Here is a 22,087-nt window from a genome sequence, read left to right on the forward strand (position 1 = left end):
AGAGAATTGTAGTATACCTACAATAGCCAAAATGTCTATATAGCTAGCTCATCTCTTCCTGGTCCAGCCTACCAGAGCTCTGAACGCTCTCTCCCCTGTCTTTCTTTGCCCCTAAGGGTTGTTATAGTGACCGATGGAGAAAAGCTTTTATCAAGTGAGGTGAACTTTCCCTTCTTTAGAAACTCTATAAACAGAATTGTAAAGAAAATCCATGGATTTCTGTTTCCCCATCTGTCTCTATCACCAGATCCCTTCTAAATTTGCCATGAAATCAGAATTGATGTATGAGGTAGCCTGCAGGCCTTCATAGTGAAATTGACTCCATACGAAATGAATCTGAAAATTCCATTTATTAAAACAAATACATTGTCCATATGGGATGAAAATGTGCACATCACATTCAGGTTTTCCTGCTTTAACATTTCTGTATTTCCTTCTTTTTAAAAGACACAATCCACAGATCTTATACAGGAAAAGTGTGAATGAAGCTTTGAACAGTCGTTGGGCTAGGACATGGTAGTCTATATGTAAAAATTCAATGCCAGGAGCAGCTAGAAGCAAGCATTAAGAAAAAAAGGAAAAGTATAAAAATCTCTCAGGACAACAGACTTGATTTTCTCAAAATTCCTTGTATGAATATAAGCATATGGGGAAATGGCTTGTATTTAATTTTTTTCATTTAATCTGATGATTTGAATTAAATGCTACTTGCTTTCAAATTAAAAAATTTAAATTGGAGTTAATATTGATGATGGTGCAGGTATTTTAATGGGGTTCTCATTCTAAATATGATGTATATTTTTACTATTTATTAATTCCATGGAAGATTTTAACTACTATCCAATATGTTAAAGAGACATATAGAAACTAGGTTATAAAATAATTAAGCTGAATTTTCCTATTAACTACCCTAAGATAAAATTATGCTGGTGAAAATGATTGTTGACATTCCGAAAGAATTAAGCTCTTTGGAGGCATAAGTAAATAAAAAAAACCCTTTTTTTCTTTAATAAATACAAATATCAACGAGTCAAAACTGATTCTGGTATGATAGCTCTGTACTATAAGACATGAAGCTGCAAAAAAGCCAAAATAGTTTCCTTACGTTTAATTTTGAAAGGGCTCTACATTTTCTCTCTTCCTCTCTTTCTAAGCACGGTCATTGTAATTTGGAGCACCCTTAACTTTTAATTGCTAGACTTGTATAAGGTACATCCTCAAAATTATAACTCCACTTTAATTGCTCCAAAGACCTAAATGTACATGGAAATATAGAATCCTTCTGATGATGTACTCCTCACCAGCACAGTGTCCCAAGTCACAGTTGATGATGCGACCACATACTCCTGTTTCATCTCACTTTCAATATGTGACAGAGTTTTAGGGACTCCGCAGTATTGCTAATTCTATAATATTGTAGTTCATTAAAGACTCTGCCAACTCTTTGTCACCACTAGGTTTTCATCAGCATCCCACCTACTATAACAAACCCTCAAGGTTTGATCACCTGAAGTTTCGGGTGACAGAAGAGCACTTGCATGTTCGTAAATGTTTTAGAACCCTCTTACCCTCCACTCCAAGCATGAGCTTTAATTGGACATATTTTATTCCTTCACTAGCAAGATTGTAAAGGAGTGAAGGAAAATATTTACCAAGTCCGTTTCAAAATCTGTCCTTGCCATAGTAAGTCTTTTTATATTCTCTTCCCTCCAAGTACTTTTCTTCCTTCTTTTAAACAGGGGGAAGGGAATGGGGAGAGGAGAGAATAGTTAATTTGGATTTAATGGTCTTTTAGGATTTGAAAGCAAACAAGACTTACAGGGGGCTCTCTTCAACTGGGAAGGACACAGAAAAAAGTTGCTAAAAGCTTCCAGGGTCTACCATGGCTGAACGAGGCTGCAGCCACAATGAAAAATTGCTCTCAATATCTTATCGTGGGAAGAAAGTGCCCTAGCCACAAGGAAACTGTAAAAGGCAGAGAGGCTCTGGCAAACGGTAGAGCACAAAATGATGATGACTTTGAAATGGTGGGGGAGCGAAAATGAAGACCATCTCAGTCGGAAAAAGAGCCGGACTCGTTTCGGATACAGGCAGCTGGGAGGGCTGCCCCTGCTGCCCAAGGGGGTTTGGGGTCTTTGTCCCCAGTGGGCCAAGAGCTGGCATTCTGAGGATGGGCACCATCTCTAGAGCTGGGAGTTTATTTCCTCTGAAACTCAAATAAGGGAGGGCTGTGTTTTTCTAGTTAAAAACATTGGAGACATTTTCTCAGCTTACAATTTACACAATTCTGGGAAAGAGGGAACGTGCTCATCCTGCATGGCAAAACCCTTCCCAAGTCATGGTGGATTCCTGGTGTCTTGTTTAGGTCGCCAAGGGTATTGCGCTGCCCTGGATCCTGAATAAGCCACAATGCTTTGGATTCTGGAAAATCTACAGAGGAAGCGCTTACAGCAGTTCACTGGGAGGTATTTCAGACATGGCTAAGGCGCTGAAGTGGTCTCAGTTTTCAAATACTGAGTTTTTTTTTCTCCTGCATCTTCTCTCTCGCACTTCTCTTCCTAGCTTTCTAGCGAAACAATACAACTTCTGAATGGATGTAACATAGGGACATATTCATGCAGTATTACTCAAAAACTGTCACAAAGATACGAAAGCACCAACCACAACACATGATTTACTTTCACTGCAGAATCAAAGCTATCATGTACAAATAGTAGGAATAGAGATAACACAGAAAACCAGCATTTGTGTGTGTATGTGTGTGTGTTTTCTTTTTTGTTATTATCATGAGGATATACCATGGGGACTATCTTCTAAACATGTCCGGTGCTCACTCACTCTTGGAGTTCAGTCTTAGCTCCACAATTACTCTAATGGGGGACGGGTAGAGAAAGGGAAAAGGAAAGAAAAAGAAAAGAAGGCACGAAAGACTAAACACGGATGCCGTTAAATGGAACTGTGACCACGTAGGACGACTCAGCTATCAGAGGGTACTTGCACGACAATATTCATTCCCAGAAGGGCAGACATTATCTTAGCTCAGGACACCTGTCTGTTTTGATGTTTACTTTTTAAAATATGAAATGGAAGGTCATGGGGGAACAGCAGAAAAAAATGACACCAATTTTAGTTTTTATACGTTCCCCTCCTCCAGGCAGATCTGCAGAATCAGATCTCTAAAGTCAGGATGTGGATCGTTCGTTCTTATAAGGGGACCAGTTCTTTAAACATGCACAGCCCAGAGTGTCCAGGATGGTTCTCTTTCCTCTCTTTAAATGCTGTGGACGAGAAAGATGCCCACTTTGCTAGAAACTCTACACCAATGTCCTGGGAGCCCCAAGGCTCTTCAGCCTCCTCTCAGAGACTTAAAGGATGGCGCAGAAGAACTTCTTCTCTCGGAAGGGGTTTTCTGAGGCCGGGACTGGGGTCAGCAGGGGGTCTTCCTTGGCATGTGCCTCGCAGTAGGCCATCAAGTCTGCAGCCGCCTTGGACACCTGGAAGGGAAGACCGAAGCAAAAGTGTAGGCAGGCATAGACTCAGCTCCATCTAGTATAGTCATGCAGGCCCTGACTTTGGGGTCCATTACCTTGGGGCCCATCCATGCTTACCACTTGAAAGTCAAAGTGTGAAAATGGAGGGAGACACTCCACATCCACCAGTTCTGCTTCCTAATTGCAGACAGTGTGTCAATGCTACTGAGCTGACAGGAGTGCCACCCAGAGATTCGGGACTAGGGTGAGGACTGCCCCAAACTGAAGGAGCCACTCAAGGTCAGGGTTGGGCAAGTGCCAACCTTGCTCTTGTACAGCCCTGAGAGAGGGTTGCCTTCAACTCTGTGTCCCTATACTGTAGTGGCCAGACACCAGTCCCAGTACTGGTTGCAAGGATTAAATGAATGAGATAATCCAGGCAAGTCAGTTAGGACATGACATACAGCAAGCTTTCCACACAGGTTAGTTGTTATTTATCTTTCTATAGGTAGAACTCTGTCAGAGATGCCTATGGACATTCTAGTTTTCCTCTATAATTAAACACATTGGGAGACAGACTTGTGTGTGTGTGTGTGTGTGTGTGTGTGTGTGTGTGTGGCTGGAGCGACCCTTGCTTGGCATTTCCTGGCTTGTAGATCTATCTGCAATCTTGGCCTCTGTCTTCAGAGGGCACTCTTCTCTCTGTGTCTAAATTTCCTATCCTGTGATCTCTGTATGAGGGTGTACCTTAATTCAGGGTGACTTCCTCTTAACTTGATTATATTTATAAATACCCTAATACCAAATAAGGCCATATTCTAAGATCCTAGGTGGACATGAATTTAAGTGGCGGAACTATTCCATGTAGTACAGTATATTTGTGCAAACACCCATTTCTTTAATAGACATTACAGTGCTGATAAAATATTTTTATTGTGCTCCCTTTTTGTTCCAGACATTGAGTTAATTTTTCTCTCTTCATGACAGTACTTAAATAAAAATGAGTATCTGCCTTCTATAGCTGAAAACTTGAGGCTCAGCAGATGATGCGAATTGTTCAATATCAGGCAGCAAAACAGTGGCAGAAAAAGAACTTGAACCCTGATGATGCTTTGCCATTAAGCCGCAGCCATCTGCATGCAAAGTACTCAAATGTCTGGCTAGTTCCAAAGGTTGAAATTGAAATTCTTCATGCGTCTTCATTAAACTCTATGATGGCTAATGAAAGGAACAGCCTGTTCCAGTCTTAGCTGCTGAAATGAAAGCAAAGCTCAGACTTGCAGGAGAAATCGCAATCACGTTTTGTTTTTGTTTTGTTTTTTTTCTTTTCTTTTACTTGTTTGAGCAATAGTCATTATTGTACCAGACAGGAAATCAGTGGTTAAGCAGTAAAGACTGTAAAACAGTAATACTGGAAGCTCACTTGTTAAGAAGAAAAGATCTGGTACTGTGTATACCTACTGATTTGTAGTGCCCACATCCAAATGTGTGACATGAATTTGTCAAAGTCCTTTTTTTATGACACAGAAAATATACAGTGAGCAAAATAAATAACTTAGAATTGCTCATAGTTTGTATTTGAACAATTGATCCTGTATGGCTTCCTTTTCAAAATATATTATAATTTATTCTGTTTCCTTGATTAAATCGCATTCTCCTGTGGATGATGGTTCAACACAATATCTATGTGTCAAAACTGTGTGAACCACTTTACACCAAGTATCTTATTTAATCTGCAGAATCCAGTATGGGTCTATAAGCTATGGTTATCCCCATATTTTGTTCTTTTCTTTTTTTGAGATAGGGTCTTACTATGCTGCCCTGGAACTTGCTGTGTTGCTCAGACTGGTCTACAACTTTGGCTTTTCCTGCCTTAGTCTCTTAGGTACTGAGATGTGCCCCACCATGCCCACCAGCATCCTCATCTTGAGTCTGTAAATTTGAGGCTTCAAAAGGTGTTTGGCCTAGGACTCAGTTCAGCAGCCCATTGTGAATCTGCATATTCCTGACTTAATCTCTACCAAGGCTGTCACGTGCGCTCCTTACCTTATAGTAAGTTAAGCAATAGTTTGCCTACATCTTGTGCTTTCTAATTATCTCTGCCAATATCTGTACACAGCTTCTTTTATATTCTCAGGTCTAGTTCTTCTATGAAGATTTTTCTTATAACTTTAGAACAATCTCTCCCTTTTCTGCCTTGTTGATTCATCCTCCAAAAATACCGTGTGTTTGGTCCCCTTACAGTCATCGCTATTTCAGCACCCCGGTTTGAGACTCCCATCACAACCGAAACACTGCTTAGATAAAAACACAATTGTGTTCACCAGTGGGTCTAAGGGTAGACTTTAAAGGTGGTCTGTGAACTTTGATGATCAAAATTATGTCTTTATTTCCACCAACCTCAAATGGAAATTCACTTCCTTTCATTATAAATATGGATACTCACGTGCGCTCTACTGGTGAGTCAGTCAATAAATCAGATATTTTCAATAACATTATAGTTGCCTCTGCATCTCAGCACTGTATTTATGTTTATACCTTATGGTTATAGGTATAGTACTGGCTACTGTAGAAGAAGGGAGTATACAAATAACCATATTAAATTAAATATATATTGACTTTTGAAAATATTTTTAGAAATATGTTGACAATTATCTAAAAATATTTTATGATTTCAGCACTATATTTCAACACAATTACTTTCTTTTGTAATTTGAAACATTATTCTGAGAGGGCAGCCAGCCAGTTGGGTCAAGGGTACCACATGTTTAAGAATCACAGTTCTGAGTAACTTCTTGGCTTTCACAACTGTGTCGGAAATGGAAGTCTCCATACTGCAGCTATGAAGGTATTTTAAACATGCAGACTGCCTTATGCCATCCTCCTGTTAAAAAAACTTTAATAATTTCCCACTACGCTTAGTGTCAAGTAAAACATCCGGTTAAAGCTGTGGGTCCTCCTGCATGTTTGGGGCTTGCTCAGCTCCAGCTTCATGCTGAGTTCTTCCCTCTCCAGGTCTTCTTGAATTTTTGAAAGCTCCACACTCTTTTCTTGGAATTCCATCTACAATTCTGAGGAAACTTCTGACCTCACATGCTCAGCAGCCTGTTCGTCTTCCTCCAGGAATTGGGAGAAAGATGACCCTTGGCAGAGTGCTCGCTGGTCACTTCATTCAAAGTGACTTTCCCCATTTGTTTCTCCCCAAGCAGCACACTGTTCTCATTCACAGACACCTGGTATGATTGTAACCATGAACTTGCTTATTTGTTGTTTAATGTTGTTCTTACTATGCTGTACCAAGGCAGGAACTTTGTCCGTTTCATTCACCACCATGTAATCAGCATCTGATGCATAAAAGAGGCTCAAGTAATTGCTGAGGGAATTTTCAAATGCAATCTTATTCAGCAAATACTTCATTCATTGAGTGAATGAAATTATTCACTGTGTGCCTAATGTGCTAGGTATGGTTCTGAATGCTTGCAATCACCAGAGAACAAAATACAGAAAGATGCTTGTCTTCTTGTATAGTGTTCCAGACTGCCAGTTCTGACTGTGATGGAATAACAGAGACTAATTAAACCCCCCTGGGCCAAATTAAACTGGACAGAATATACGAAGAAATGATTAAGTGTTAAACCCCAGGCAGCACAGGGCAGTGCTTTCTGAATGCGGAAGATAAGGTAAACCACACAGCTGTCTCAGCTACAGCACAGGAAGGGGAGACCCAGAATCTGGCACTCTCATGAGAGAGAATAACAGGGAAGACAAGGGGAAGCGACAGCTCCAGAAGCTCAGTGGACACCTCTTGAATCTTTGCTGAATGCTGATCAGCACCTGTGGAGTTGGGGGGCAGGTAAGGCTCTGTGAAGAACAGCAATGAGAATCAAATGATGATATTCCTAGAGATTACACAGGACAAAGCAGTATCAGCCAGACATGAAATCTTAATGCAAGGAGTTGAGCAGGGACAGAAGCAGGATGTTACTTCTGTAGTTCTAGGCTAGAGGCTGCTGGGGGCTCATCTATAAAAGTTTTAAAGTGAATCTTGAACAGATCAAAATGTTTCCAAAAAATTTAGCTGTACCCCAAAACAAAATTAAAAAATACGTAAAGAATATAAAAAAAAATCCAGTATGCCACAAGATAAAATTCACCATGCCAAGAAGCCAATAAAAAATTGTCAACCAAACAAATAAGCAGGAAGGAAATCTTTACTATAATGAGGAGAAAAGTTAATCCAAAGAAAAAGATCTAGACTGGCATGGCTGAAGTTGGTGGATCGGAATATTGCCAAAGCAGTTACTGTAAATAGTTTCCATGTGAGCAAGAACATAGAGGAGATCAAAGCCTGGTCCACAGAGACATGGAGAATACCAAACAGGTTGCTCACCAAGCTGATGTGCAAGGTATTCCTGTGGGGGGCGGGGAGGCACGGAGAGGAAGCCTGGTTCCCTGCAGGACAGGCATCTGATAAGGATGAGGGGAACCAGTGCCTCATTTTCAGTGACAGGATTATAATCATGAAAAGCAGAAAACTGTAACAAACTCTGTGGTATAGACTAGGACTTGGTGGTTTGGATATAAATATATGATTACAAATACATACAGATATAGGAAAAATACAGAAATAAGTCGTGTGAACGTGTGTATTTATGTGTTTATGTGTGTACATGTGCAAGAGTGTGTATATGTGTGAGTGTGTTTATGTGCCTATATGTGTGTGAATATGTGTATGTATGTGTGAGAGTCTGCATATATGTGTATGAGTGTATATGTGCGTGTGAATATGTGTATATGTATATATGGGGGAGTATACATGTGTGCTTATGTATATATTGTGTATGTGTATGTATGTATGAGCATGTGTGTATACATATGTATGTGAGTGTGTATATGTGTGTGAAGTGTGTGTGTGTGTGTACGTGCATTTTCTAGTTCTGCTCAGTAACAGGACCTGGGAGTAATGAGTATACAGGTCTTGGTTCTTAAACACCACTCTCAAAGGAACCAGAGCTCACTGGAGGAAAGGTTAACTTGAGGGCTGGGGAAAGGAAAACAAGTGGAGCCTGGAACACCTGTTTCTGCTCTAAACTAGGAAAGTGCTCAAAGAAATGATGGATCCGCATCAGAAGAACAAAATAACCAGCTTTTAGTCTGTACTGATTTAACATCAAAATGATGGTTGATTATAAAAGATTTATTAAAATGGAAAATTCTGAGCCCATATAAACATAATTAAATAAATGTTAAAAGCAGAATGTTTGGCATGGTGGTGTACTTAGGAAGCACTTAGGAGGCAGAGGCAGAGGCAGATGGATCTCTGTGAGTTCAAGGCCAGTCTAGTCTACATAGTAAGTTCTAGGCCAGCCAGGGCTACAAAGTGATACCCTGTATCAAACAAACAAACAAAATCCAGAATGTTTGAGGAGGAATAGGAAAGTGACATAATCTTAAATTATCTCTCAAGTTCCCAAATACTTACCAACAACAAAGGGAAAAAGAATAGCTTTCATGGAGAAACCTGGAAGATGGCATCTTAGTCAACTAATCAAGGTTAACATCACTAGTAAGTGGCAACTTAAAATCGCTGAAAAATACAATGAAAAGAATACTCTATAAATTCTCTGGTTATTAATATTAATACTACAGTTTTCTTATTAAAATTTAGTCAGAGAGAAATATCAGGCAAGGGCCCAAAAGATGGCTCAGTGGGTAAAGGTACTTGACACCAAACCCGGTGACCTGAGTTAGATTCCTGGGACTACATGGTGGAAGAAGAGAAATATCAAACAAGTCCAAACAGGGAGACTCTACAAAATAAATGGCTCATAATCTTCAAACACGCCAGGGTCACAAAAGGCAAGGAGTCTAGGGAACTGTGTCTCACAGGAAAGTTAAGTACAAGATATGATTTTCAACTGGATCGCTTTGCTAAATAAGCTATTATCGGAGTAATTTTCTATTTACTCTGTTTAAATTAATATTGAGTGTCTTATTTTTATTTATTTAAGATTTTTCTTTTGTTTTATTTGTGTATGAGTATTTTCCTGCATGTAGGAATGTGCATCATATGTGTCTGCCTAGTACCTGCAGAGGCCAGACTAGAGCATGGATAGCCTGGAACTTGGGTTAGAGACAGTTGTGAGACACCATATGTTGGGAACCAAACCCAGGTTCTCTGCAAGAGCAGCAAGAGCTTATAACCCTGATCCATCTCTCTAGCCTGAGGGGTAATTTTCAATATTTAGATGGAGTCTCAGGATCAGAATAAATCATGCACCAATGTTGACTCTGGTGGTTGCATTATGGTTGTGAGGAACAATGTCCTTAGTTGTAGGAAATACATATTAACGTATTTGGAGGGGTAGGATATCTTTTTAAAACTTGTTCTCAAACAGTTTAGGAAAATAAAAATTCATTGCACTGTATTTGTAGCTCTTCAGTCATTGAGATGTCTCTAGAGTAAAAATGCCTTTACAGAAGAAATAGTGCCATCCACTTTGTTTTTTTGTCTTCAAGGTATATTTTTATGTATGTGTATGTGTACATGTGTATGCCAAGAGTAGGTGCCTGTGGAGGTACCAGAAGAGGGCCTCCATTGGAAATCCTGGAACTGGAGTCACGGGCAGTTGTGAGCCATTTCACCTGGGTGCTGGTAACTGAACTCAGGTCCTCTGCAAGAATAATCAGTGCTCTTAACTGCCGAGCCATCTCTCCAGCCCCTGCTTTGTTTTTTTGGAGCAGGCTTTCTTACTAGCCTAAGACCTCCAAATAGGCTAGGTTAGAAGCACCAAGGATCTGCTCCCAGGGCTGGGATTATGAGTGCACAACACCATGCCCAGCTTTTTAACGTGAGTTCTGATGAACTCTGATGTCCTCATGCTTACAACACTTCAGTAACCAAACTGCTTCTCTCCACAGTCCAGGAATTTACTTCTGACAGCAGCACTGATCTTCCCAGATTGACAATTGCTTAAATTGAGCTATCCAGAAACCTCATCAAACTCAAACCAGAGAGTGAGGAGAGGAGGACTCTAGACAGCCTCAGTAAAGGCCATTGGACTATGATTATAGACTCTGAAAAAAAAGAAGCTAATCTAGGCAAACAGATGCCTTGACAGCTCTGAGAAGCAGCAGCAGAATCAGCTGTCTGTAAGGATAAAAACTAGATCCCTCTTCAAATTTAAATGGAATGTAAAAATATAGCTCCATCTTCATTATATCCTGAAATCTTCAGATTGATGTCACAGAATGCACACAAGCCTTCAAGCAAAGAAATAAGCCTGACAGGCTGTCACTGCCTCTACACATGGGAAGTTGTGCACTGAAGGTTACCAGTCATAAAATCACTCCCTCAGCTGGCTCGCCTGCGCAATGCAGCCATCCAACGCTGGCTTCACCTTAATTTGATGCTTAGGAGGACTTCCAAGATTATACAAGTTGGAGGCTTGAACTGGGGAGCGTGTACAGGAAAACCAACCTGCTTTTTCTGCTCTATACTCACGCCTCTCTTAAACAAGTCTGCCGATACCCAGAGGTGTGGATCTTCCATCAGGCAGTTCTCTAACACCACCTGAATATTCTATAATTTAATTCAATTCTGACCCCCTCAATCTGGACATAGTGTCAGATCGCATGGGTTAAAACTCAGACTTATACAACTGTCTCATTCCCTATATCAGTCATCAGCTGCAAGCAGTAAGCTCCCAGGTGACCCACAACCTCTCTCCAACTTTGCTTCAAATCAGAGGTTCCTTGGATCCCTCTTTGGGTCCAGTAATTTGCTACAGGGCCTCACAGATACCACGAAAGCAGGTGACTTATTATTGCCAACAAATGATATTTTAAGGGACTTTTGTCACCTTAATTCGGGGGCACCACCTTCCCAGCATGTGGATGTGCTTATCAACCTGGAAGACCTCTCAGTGCCATTCTTTTGGGATTTTTATGGAAAGTCCAAGTCTTGAATCATGGATTGGTCCTTTCTCTGGTTGTTACTGTATCCCAAGGAACCCACCTAGAATTATGCTATTAGAACAAAAGATTCTCCTATCACCCAGGGAATCACTCAGGTTTTAGGAGCTCTATGTCAGAAATTAAGGTCAAAGGTCAATTATGGGGGATTCACTTAGTACTTCCACTAACAAGGACTTAGGAGTTCTGTGTCAAGAAAAAACTGTGCTATATAAATTATATGTGTTTATATCAAATACTCTGTGTTTGTGTTTTGTGTGTGTGTATGTGTGTTTGTGTGTGTGTGTATGTGTGCATATTTCTCAGCAAGTTATTGTGAACTTGAGATTGCCTGCCAAAGGCCTGGTAAAGTAGGTAAAGGCAAAATGCTGACTATCTCTGGGAAGAGGTCACAGAATTTTCTAACTAGGAGAGATTGTTTTAACATTTGACTAGAAATATGTTTCACTCCATCAAAAGCTAACGGCTGCTTTAAAGAAAGACTTTGTATTTCATTGTATTTATTTAATTCAAATAAGGAACATTAAAACATCTTGGTTAAAACAATAGGAAATATAAGAACCAAGCCCAGGATTCTTTGATGTATATTGGATCACACTGAAAATATGAGAGGTGTTGTGGAGAGCAAAATACATAATGCAGAGGATGGAGGCAGGAAGTCACCATAAGTCTGGCATCGTATGACACATACCACTATGATGCCTTCGTCAACACGATGGCAGAATAACCAAGCAAACAAACAAAAGTCACAATGAAGTCTACATTGCTGTGAAGGGTGTATCAGCATTAAGACTGCATCACTATTTTAGTTGTATCACTATGAAGCCTCCATCACTATGATGCCTGTATCACCGTGATGCCTGTACCACCATGATATCTGTATCACTGTGATGGCTGTATTACTGTGATACCTGAATCACTGTGATGCCTGTATCACTGTAATGGCTATCTACTGTGATGTCAGTATCATGATGATGGCTGTATCACTGTGATGCTTGTATCACTATGATACTTGAACCATTATGATGGCTATTCACTGTGATGTCAGTATCATGATGATGGCTGTATCACTGTGATGCTTGTATCACTATGATACTTGAACCATTATGATGGCTATTCACTGTGATGTCAGTATCACCGTGATGGCTGTCAGTAAAATGGCTGCATTACTACAATGTCTGCATCACTATGATGGTTTTATCACTGCCAGTAGACAGTGGTGAGTCTAAAGGATACTTCTTCCTGATTGTGAAGAGTGCCTAAGATCAAACTTTGACTGTGGTACTAGAGAAATTGCTTAAACAAATATCTACCAGCTTTTTGTATAAAATAATGTGTGACCATTGTAAAAAGTCTTCCCCTTCCTGTTGCTCCAAAATAGCGTTAAACTATTTTTTTAAAACATAATAAAATGATTAATTTTCAAAACAAAAGGCATGCATTTATTATATTTAATTGAGGAAGAGAGGCATTCAATATTTTCATCTAAAATAGTGACATTAAAATTTTCATTTTAAATTTTCTGTGGAACTGGGGGTTGAATCCAGAGCCTTGCATTCACCAAACAAGCACTGCTGTAGCACTTATGTTACTTTTTACTTTGAGACAGAGTCTCACTAAGTTGCCCACAGTGGCCTTCAATTCATTGTGTTGCCCAGGCTCGCTTGAATTTCTGCTTCTCCTGCCTCAGCCTCTTGTGTAGCTGAGATCACAAGCCTACACGACCAGACTTGGGTAGATAGTCACATTTTGAAGAAGGTAGACTCTATTTTCCTTGAAAACCAGACTGTTTAGAAATATAATTTCCTGGGGCTGGAGAGATGGCTCAGCGGTTAATTAAGAACACTGGTTGTTCTTGCAGAAGACCCTGGTTCGAATCCCAGCACCCACACGGCAGCTAACAACTATCCATAACTCCAGTTCCAGGGGATCCAACAGCTTCTCCTGTCCTCCGTGGGCACTGCACAACACAGGTGCACTTACTTACATGTGGGAAATATACACATACACATAAAAATGATAAATAAAATATTTTTAAAAAAGAAATATAACTTTCCCAGGGATTTGAAACTACCAAGGTTTTATAGTATAAGCTGAGTATACCTTATCCACAGTGTTTTTAATTTTAAATTAGAAAAAGGAGTATCTGCATATACATAATGAGACTTCTTGGAAATGAGACCTGAATCTAAACACAAAACTCATTTATGTTTCATGCATATAGCCTGAAGGGAACGTTATCTTATGTTTTTAGTGAGCCTATGTTTCGACTCTGATGTATAGTCTGAGGTCAAGTGTGGGATTTTCCCCTTGTGGTATCATATTGGTGATTAGAAAGTTCTAGAACTGGGGACGCTTGTGTTTTTAATGGGGGATGCTCAGTCTATGAGGCTTCTGCAGCTTCTAGGTACAATGCAAAGGGCTAAGTGTGCACTTGGTGCTGCAAATAGCTACTGAATTCTTAAAAATTGTATCAGCCCTCATCAAACTGAAGTTTCACACCCAGTTATTAGTGCACACCAGAATTTAATTTAAAAGTTTTTGCTTCATTTCCAGCAACTTAAAATGAATTAAGACTGGATATATTTGAATGCATCGCTTTTGTTTATAAGTCCGTGGTATACTTTATTGATTTTTATCAATCATGGGAATATTCTCAATTGACCTATAAAGAGGATTATCTCTCATTCTTCCTATAAAATTAAACATAACATTTTAGGAAAAGGGATATTAAAGCTTTCAACTCAAATGCTGGAGAAATACTTACAAAGCCCCAAACCTAGGGTACATGTCCTTCCTCTAGCGCCAAGTATGATGTCTAACAATCTCATTTCTTGGCTTTAGTCTCAAGACACTTGAGACAGTGTCTTGCTATGTAGCCCAGGCTGGCCTTGAACTTGTACCAATCTCTGTCACTACCTCCCAAGTGCCGGTATTATAGACGTGCATCACCAAACCTGACTTAAATTAGCCCATTTCGCAGTATAGCATTCCTCAAAGTTCAATTCCTATATAATGAGTCAACCATCATAAAGAAGATTTAATCATTAGAAATGCTCACTTGGATTTACTCTACAAGCAAATTTAAACATAGCATATAAAAAAGAAATGCTCATACTTGGTTCATCAATTTATATGTATTTTCGATGATTAAAATCACCCTGTTTATATGTTGGATTGTTTTAAAAGGAGGTGCACTGCATCTTCTTACAGAAGTAATGTCACATGAAACAATCTGCCTTCGAAACAATCCATCCTACCTTTCTTTTTATATGACATTTGAATTGTTTTCCATCAGTAGTCTTATTTGGCTAATCTTATTCATACTCAGAATCTCCAAATCCATAACTGGGATTGAGAATGACATGGGGAGTAGATGCCCCCAGTGTCTTGCTATAGGACACTTTTATCACACAAACTTGAAACTACTGCCTGTTTACTGAATGCCTGTGTACCCCAGAAACATGGCCCTTGACTTTGAGGACTATGTAGTTTGGTTGGAAAAGTTTGTTTGATAAAGCTGAAATTAGTCAATTTGGTCGGACTAGAAAGAGATAGAGGAACAGGTTCTCATTTGAGCTGATGGCTGAGAACGGAGTAAGATTTGCACAGGCAACAAACGGGTGGTGAGGGAGGACGTTCCCACCGAGGAACCCAGAAAAACCAGGTAGGTGGGAATTTTCAGAGCACATTTTAGAGCAATAAAGAAAACCAGCTGAAAAGGTATATTAGAAATATTTTGTAGAAATGAGCAAATTTGAAAGACAGTTTAAAAGATTTGTTATTTTTATTTTGTGTGTATGTGTATCTGGGTGCCTGTATGTGTACCACATGCATGCAGGTGCCCAAGGAGACCAGAAGAGGGAGTTACAGATGATTGTGAGCCACCAAGTGTGGACTAGGAATTGAACTCTGGTTCTCTTCAAGAACAGCAAGTACTTTTAACCCCGAGCCATCTCCCCAGCCCTGTTTGAATTTTTATCTGGGGTCCATTTATGGGTCTTACCCATTAAGAAACAATCTCTTCCTTCATATTCCTGGCCTTGGATTTCTTCTAAACATCTACACTTTCTCTTTCTTTCTAAAAAAATATTTTATTTATTATGTATACGAGTGTATTGCTTGCATGTATGTAGGGTACCAGTGTCTCGCAGTGCTTGCAGAGGTTGGAAGAGGGTGTCAGATGCCTTAGAACTGGAGTCATGGATGGTTGTTAGCTGCCGTGTGGGTGTTGGGAATTGAGCTTGGGTCCTCTTCAAGAGCAGCCAGCGCTCTTAACTGCTGAGAAATCTCTCCAACTCCTACACTATTTTTCTTAATGCTAAGAGTGGTGTCTGTCAGGGAATATTGTTAGCTTGCAGTAGTTCCTGGTTCCCTTCTTATCCACACACTTGGATAGGAGCCGTGATTTTATACTTGGTTCAATTCTAATGACAGCTGAATGAAGCTGGAAGTGTATCATTCTTGCTATAACAGAGATGCCACTCCATGACTATGCAACTGAAACTGAAATGAATTGATTGAATAAATCTGTCTCTTTCTGTTGCCCTAGGAGTTGTGGGCAGCCATCTTGTGTCTGCTGTACACACCAGTCAGCTGAGAAATCCACTGTACACACGTCACACAAATGGCAGTGGGTCATGATGGAGCACTCGCCACTCCTAGTGGCTTCCAGTCCGACCTTCCACTGCTGACCCAGCTCCACTCCTGGGTTTAGAGATACCTTGTATCTTTTATAATGAATCCTCTCTTTCTGCCTAAGCTAGCTGGTTTAGGTTTCTATTAGATACCCAAAGACGTCCACTATAGTGATGAAGATTTTTACTGAAACCCTTCTGTCCTCTACTGTGTTTCTTCCCTTCGTCTGTGATGAGCTTTCCTTATTTCATCATTGAGTGTTCATGTGTTTGGCTGCTTTAAATAAGTGTCATGGTCTCTCTCTCTCTCTCTCTCTCTCTCTCTCTCTCTCTCTCCTTCTTTCCCTCTTCAACTCCCTTCCCATTTCCCTTTCATCTGCCTTTACTCCCTGTCCTTGAATGATATACTAACAAAGGCAGGGAGTATAATCATATATGCCTGGGGCTTATGAACAGATAATGGTTTCATTATTCCAAGTCTCCCAGGACCTGTGATGGAAAGGATAGATAATATGAAAGTTTAAAAACAAAAAAAAATGTTATTCAAATCCAGTAGAGCAGACTGGGTTACTCTGGAGACCACCTGAGGGATAGGGCAACCCCTGATTATGACCTTCTATGGTTCTAGTGCCTGCTGTATCCCATCTCTTTTTAAAATATTTTATTTGTTATTTTTATTTTATGGATATGAGTGTATTACCTGCATGTATGTAAGCACACTCGGGTTGTGCAAAGTCTGTAGAGGTCAGAAGAGGGTGTCAGATTCCCCTAATACTGGAGCTTGGACAGTTGTTAGCTGCCATGTGGGTGCTGGGAATTGAACCAGTGCTCTTAACTGCTGAGCTATCTCTCCAGCCCTTCCCATCTCTTTTATTAAGGGTCCTTCTCCTTGGCATCTTAGCCACAGTCAGTTCTTCCAGTTATACATCACTCATTATTTGAGGCTACTGTTGTAACTGGAAAATCACAAACCTGGCATCCTCAGAACAGCCCCCTTTTGCTGACCAGACCATGTAGAGAAGCTAGAAAGCTCAGAGGCCTTGGAGAGACCCCTAAAGGCAGATAACCAAGCCCTGAACAGCTAGCTGACAATGTGTCAACACAATCACAGTTTTACCCAACAGTTTAACTAAAAATAAACTGTTCCCTCGGCACAGCATGCCTGGCTGGTTGTGCAGTGTAGAACAAATGCCCAAGTACGGGCTGCTGCTGTATTTCCAACAATGGAAAGTCTGATGATGTCAAGGATTGAGAGGTGTGAATGTGAAGATCACCTGGGAAGACCACTTGGTGCTGGGTTTGTTAGGCTAACCTTTGCTCTTTCTTTCTGTAGCTATTCATGTCGGTTCCAAAGGGCAATCAGGTGTTAGCTGTTTTCTGATGCCATTTGGTAATTATGCTTCCTGGATATTTTTGCTTATGCTGATAATAGGTCTTGTTCATATCTTTTGTAACCGCTTACTATACCACACATCTTTGAGAGCAAGAATCATATCTTTATTTATCTCTGTATTTCTAGAACTTAACAGATCCTGGCAATATAGAAAATGCTCAATAAAATATTTATTAAATGAATGAATGATTGAACAACTGGACAAATAAAAAATCCAACCCAAAAGGAGGGCTCTGGAAAGCTTCTTTAAAGGACCTAATGATTGGTCTGAATCTTCAAGGACTCAGGGTCATTTCTCAATAGTAGAGCAGAATGTGGAGAAGGGCAGGATATGTACGGTATGTTCGAGGCTTTTGGAGTTCCCATTTGGTGAACCAAAAATGGTCAGTATGACCAGTGTGGGCAAGAGGAAGAAGAGAAAGCTGGAAAGATGGGCAGGGGCCAGGGAACTTCTGTAGACTGTCCATCACACAGGAGCTGGGGCATCACTGTATAATAATGTTTGCAGTGGGAGAAGAACATGATGAGATTTTCTTTTAGAAAGTTTCCTTTGGCAGTGATGTGACAGGTAATTGATAACAGGAATGGAAGTGGGTTGAGATGGACTGCAGGTATCAGGTCAGAATTGCTCAAGGTTGACAGTCTGCTGGATTTCAGGTTTTTTTCTTCCACTTCCTGTGAATTTCATCACTCATCAGTACAACACACCCTCCAGGAACAGCGCCTAGGGAGTCTGAGGAGTCACAGAAAATGCCAACTATAACTGATCTTCACCAAAAAGTCATAGTGATATTTTCCAGGAGGACGATAGGTAGAACCTTCTTTCCCCATAAGAGACTTGAATATCTGTTTCTTGTACTACAATCCATGGGCCAACTCACTTCTCCTAGCAGTTAAAAAATGCCCACCTGTCTCTTCGCACTTTTTTCAGTAAGGGAATGAAAAAAGAAGATGCTAGAAGGAAGGAGAAGCAGAAGGGGGCAAAGAAAGAAGACACGTGGTAAGGAGCCTTTACCTCGTTTACAAGCAAAGACGGAAAAATGCCATGGCGGACAGCAGGAGCTGATCAGGATGTGGCCAATCACTGGGAGTCAGATTTTTACAAAGGAGGTTTAGGACAGATGAGAAAACGCCCCTTGATGTGTGCCCAGCTTCTTTATGAAGGAAGGTGAGCTCTCCCTTCTCTCACCGGACTCACCCAATGGCAGCTAGAAGGTTCGGATCCCTCCCTTGCCCCTTGGGTAAGCAGTTCTCAACTGTGGCTATATATTGGAAGTAACTGAAGATTTAAAAAAATTTTTTTTTTAAATTAAAGATTTAAAAAAAAATACAGATGCCTAGATCCTATACCCAAGAGATCTAATTTAATTGGCTTTCTTTTTGGTGTGGCTTGGGAGCTAGTCTGTTTATAGAGCCCTTTGGGTGACATGAACACACAAATGGACTGAGAATTCCTGTTCTATACCAGAAGTCAGCAAACATTTCTTGCAAAGGGACAGAAAGTCATTATTTGGGGTTCTGTGGGCTGAGTGATCTCTGTTAACTACTCTGCTCTGTGGTTGGAGTATGAATGAAACCATACACAAAATGTAAGCGAACGAGTACAACTGTGCTTCAATAATACTTTATTTATAAAAACACACAGTGGGCTGGATTTGGCTCATGAGACCTATTTCATTGCTCTCTGCATGCCCCAGTGGATGGCTAGACTACCCAGATTGTTTAAGGTGTAGAAAGTAGGAAAAATACTGTAGTTTAGAAAAAGGCATTCAGAATAATGTTCTATTTTTATTTTAGTACAATGAGATAAGTTTCTGAGTTGCATTTCCTAAAATGCTTTTGAGGAAGTAAAATTGTGATGATCAACAAAAATTTACCTTACCATCCATCCTAATAGCTGTCTATGCATAATGATACAGTGGGGCCTTCACATTCAAAATCTGCCAGTAAAGGATTTGGATTTAAAACCTTGGTCTGTATAAGTCAGCCCTGACTTAAAGCAAAGCTGACAGGTTAGGTCTGGGGAATGAGCGAAAGAAGTAGATTATTAACGTTCATTAAGCTTCTATGCTGTTTGATTATTTTAAGGAGACCAGGTATGACTTTATGTGTATATGGGTATATATGTGTGCTCATCTGTGCATGTGTGTGAAGGTTAGAGGTGATATCATGTGTCTTCCTCTATCACTCTCCCTTATTTTTTGAGGCAGGGTCTCTCACTGAACCTGGAGCTTGAGTTTAAGCTAGCCTGGTAGGCCAGTGATCCCCGGGGATCTGCCTCTCTGTTCATCAGTGCTGGAGTTACAGCACTCTGTTCTATCTGGTTGGTTTATTTATTATTTATTATATTTTATTTATTTATTATTTACTTATTTGTGTGTGCACACACATGCATGACACAGCCCATGTGTGGAAATCAGAGAGCAACTTGCAAGAGTCTGTTCTCTCCTTCCACCATATGGGCTCTGGGGATGATCAGGCTTGATAGCTTGATGCCACCCACTGAGCTATTTTGCCAGCCCTCATGCCTGGCTTTTTATGTGGGTTCTGGGGATCCAAACTCATGATTGTGCAGTAAGCACTTTACACACTGAACCACCTTCCCAGCCTCCAAGTATGACTCTTGTGTTTTGAAGAAAAAAAATCTAGTAAGATATAAAGAAGAAGAAGAAGAAAAATCTTCCAATGGTGAATAAAACAGATTAGACATGAAAGATGAACACTGAGCTATAGATCTTGAATGAGGACAGAAAAGTTAGAATGCAAAATGAAAAGAGAATCTTTGTGGGGTCAGGGAGGTGATATCACACATGTTCTCTTATTTCCTTGGCTGGAGTCCAGCCCAAGCCTGTTTTGCTTTTTGCTGTGGTAGTGTTGCCTTTGATTCAACATGGAGAACTCACGTCAATGCATACCTTAGTTTTATGCTAGGGAAACCTAGAGAATGCAAAGATACCTTAGAGGAATGAGCTTTGGCCTAATCATTAGATTCCTCCTCTGTCCTTTATCTCTTCCATCTCGATGGAACAGAGGCCAAATGACAGATGACTGCAAACTGTTCACTCCTTAAAGCTGAAGAGCTATGGGTTCTGCTGTCCTCACCTTTATCCTGTCGATATTGGCTTCCATCTTCAGCTGCTCTACCAGCTTCCTGGCTTGTGCTATACTGGCGGTGTTGTTGCTGGCCATTGGAGTGCTGGATGGGCTTTTCAGACACTCTGGAATACAAAACAAAGAAGACTGTGTCAGAAGAACATGCAAGTTCTTCATAATTGGTAGATCTCAAAACAGTGGTCATAGCCAGGTCCAGTTCCCCAGCCTGCTACAGTCCAGTCAGCACTATGTCTGACTGGCAAACTGACCAGAACATAAACTTTGATTCTCAATTCTGTCCATCCCCAAAAAGGAAGGCTCAACAAGTTAGGCAGAACAAGATGTCAAGGGGGAGGGAAAACACTAACTGGTGTACTTAGCAATGTCAATTAAATCCTCTTAACTTATAAAATGACTTGGAAGTGGTAGAGTTCTGGTGGGCCTCATCACTGGCTGCTGTAGGCACAGTAGGGGCTCTGTTGTCAGAGGCTGGGTGAAGTGTCCTTAGAGTGTGAAAGCAGAGGTATAGATGGTAAGTTCTGTGCTCCTGCGGGACTCAGCACTGTTTCCAACGTTCTTCTGCCAGGCTTATGTTCCACCCTGCCGATTCTGCGACCACCTTGACCTACCTACTGCAGGGGCGATGCAGGGGGCTGGCTTCTCAGTGTTACTAAGCCAGCGCTGTAAAGAGCTATCCCTCTACCTCATTCTATTTGGATTTTGGCTTGACTCACAACTCTGTTTGCTAACAATTGTTTTTCTCACAGTTCTTCGGGAACACACCTACACATGTCAAGGAGGAGGGAAAACACTAATTGATGATGTACTTAGCAATGTCAAATTGTTAAGTACATCAGTTAGTTTACTAGTATTTTTCTAAGCTAAGCATAAAAACTTCGTCTTTTGGGCCGGAGAGATGGCTCAGCAATTAAGAGCACTGACTGCTCTTGCAGAGGACCTGGGTTCAATTCCCAGCACCCACATGGCAGCTACGAACCATCCTTAACTCCAGTTCCAGGGGAATCCGAAGCCCTCTTCTGACCTCTGCAGCATTGCATGACATGGGTACACTCACATACATGCGGGCAGTATACTCATGCACATAAAATAAAAATAATAAATAAAATATTTTTAAAAACTTCGTCTTTTTTTTTAAATCAACATGGAGATGGTGTACGTATGCTTCAAAAGGGGAGTTCTGTACGTACGGCGATCATGAGAAGGCTTTGTTGCTATAATTCCCCACTTCTCCTATGGCGTACCTCCCACAACCTTCAAATCCTAACCCAATTTTATTTCTCCTTTAATTCTTTCTTGACCGATCATGTCATCTTATTTTATTTTTACTGTTCATCTTTAAAAGTGTCATTTAATTTTGGTGTCCATTTCCCCCACATTCTGATTGGCTCTTACTTCATGTCAAAGTGTGATGTGTTATTTTAGGGCCAGCTGTATAAAGCTGTCCCTAGAGGTTACCAACAGCCAAGAGTGAAGCAGTTTGAGAGCTTCAATTTAACTAG

General features: G+C 40.5%; 1 protein-coding gene across 1 annotated transcript in view; it reads right to left on the minus strand.

Annotated features, from left to right (window-relative positions):
- Positions 1–331: 331 nt before the first annotated feature.
- The window catches only part of Gng2 (G protein subunit gamma 2), a 129,318-nt gene continuing 107,562 nt past the window's right edge, over positions 332–22,087 (minus strand). Inside the window, exons 3-4 of the mRNA XM_008839580.3 lie at positions 20,577–20,692; positions 332–3,494 (exon numbers count right to left, since the gene is read on the minus strand). Of these exons, the coding sequence (XP_008837802.1) occupies positions 3,366–3,494; positions 20,577–20,663 (216 nt within the window). The 5' untranslated portion in view covers positions 20,664–20,692 and the 3' untranslated portion in view covers positions 332–3,365. The remainder of the gene's footprint in view (positions 3,495–20,576; positions 20,693–22,087) is intronic.

This window comes from Nannospalax galili, unplaced genomic scaffold, assembly GCF_000622305.1.
Source record: "Nannospalax galili isolate Female #2095 unplaced genomic scaffold, S.galili_v1.0 scaffold336, whole genome shotgun sequence".
NCBI lineage: Eukaryota > Metazoa > Chordata > Mammalia > Rodentia > Spalacidae > Nannospalax > Nannospalax galili.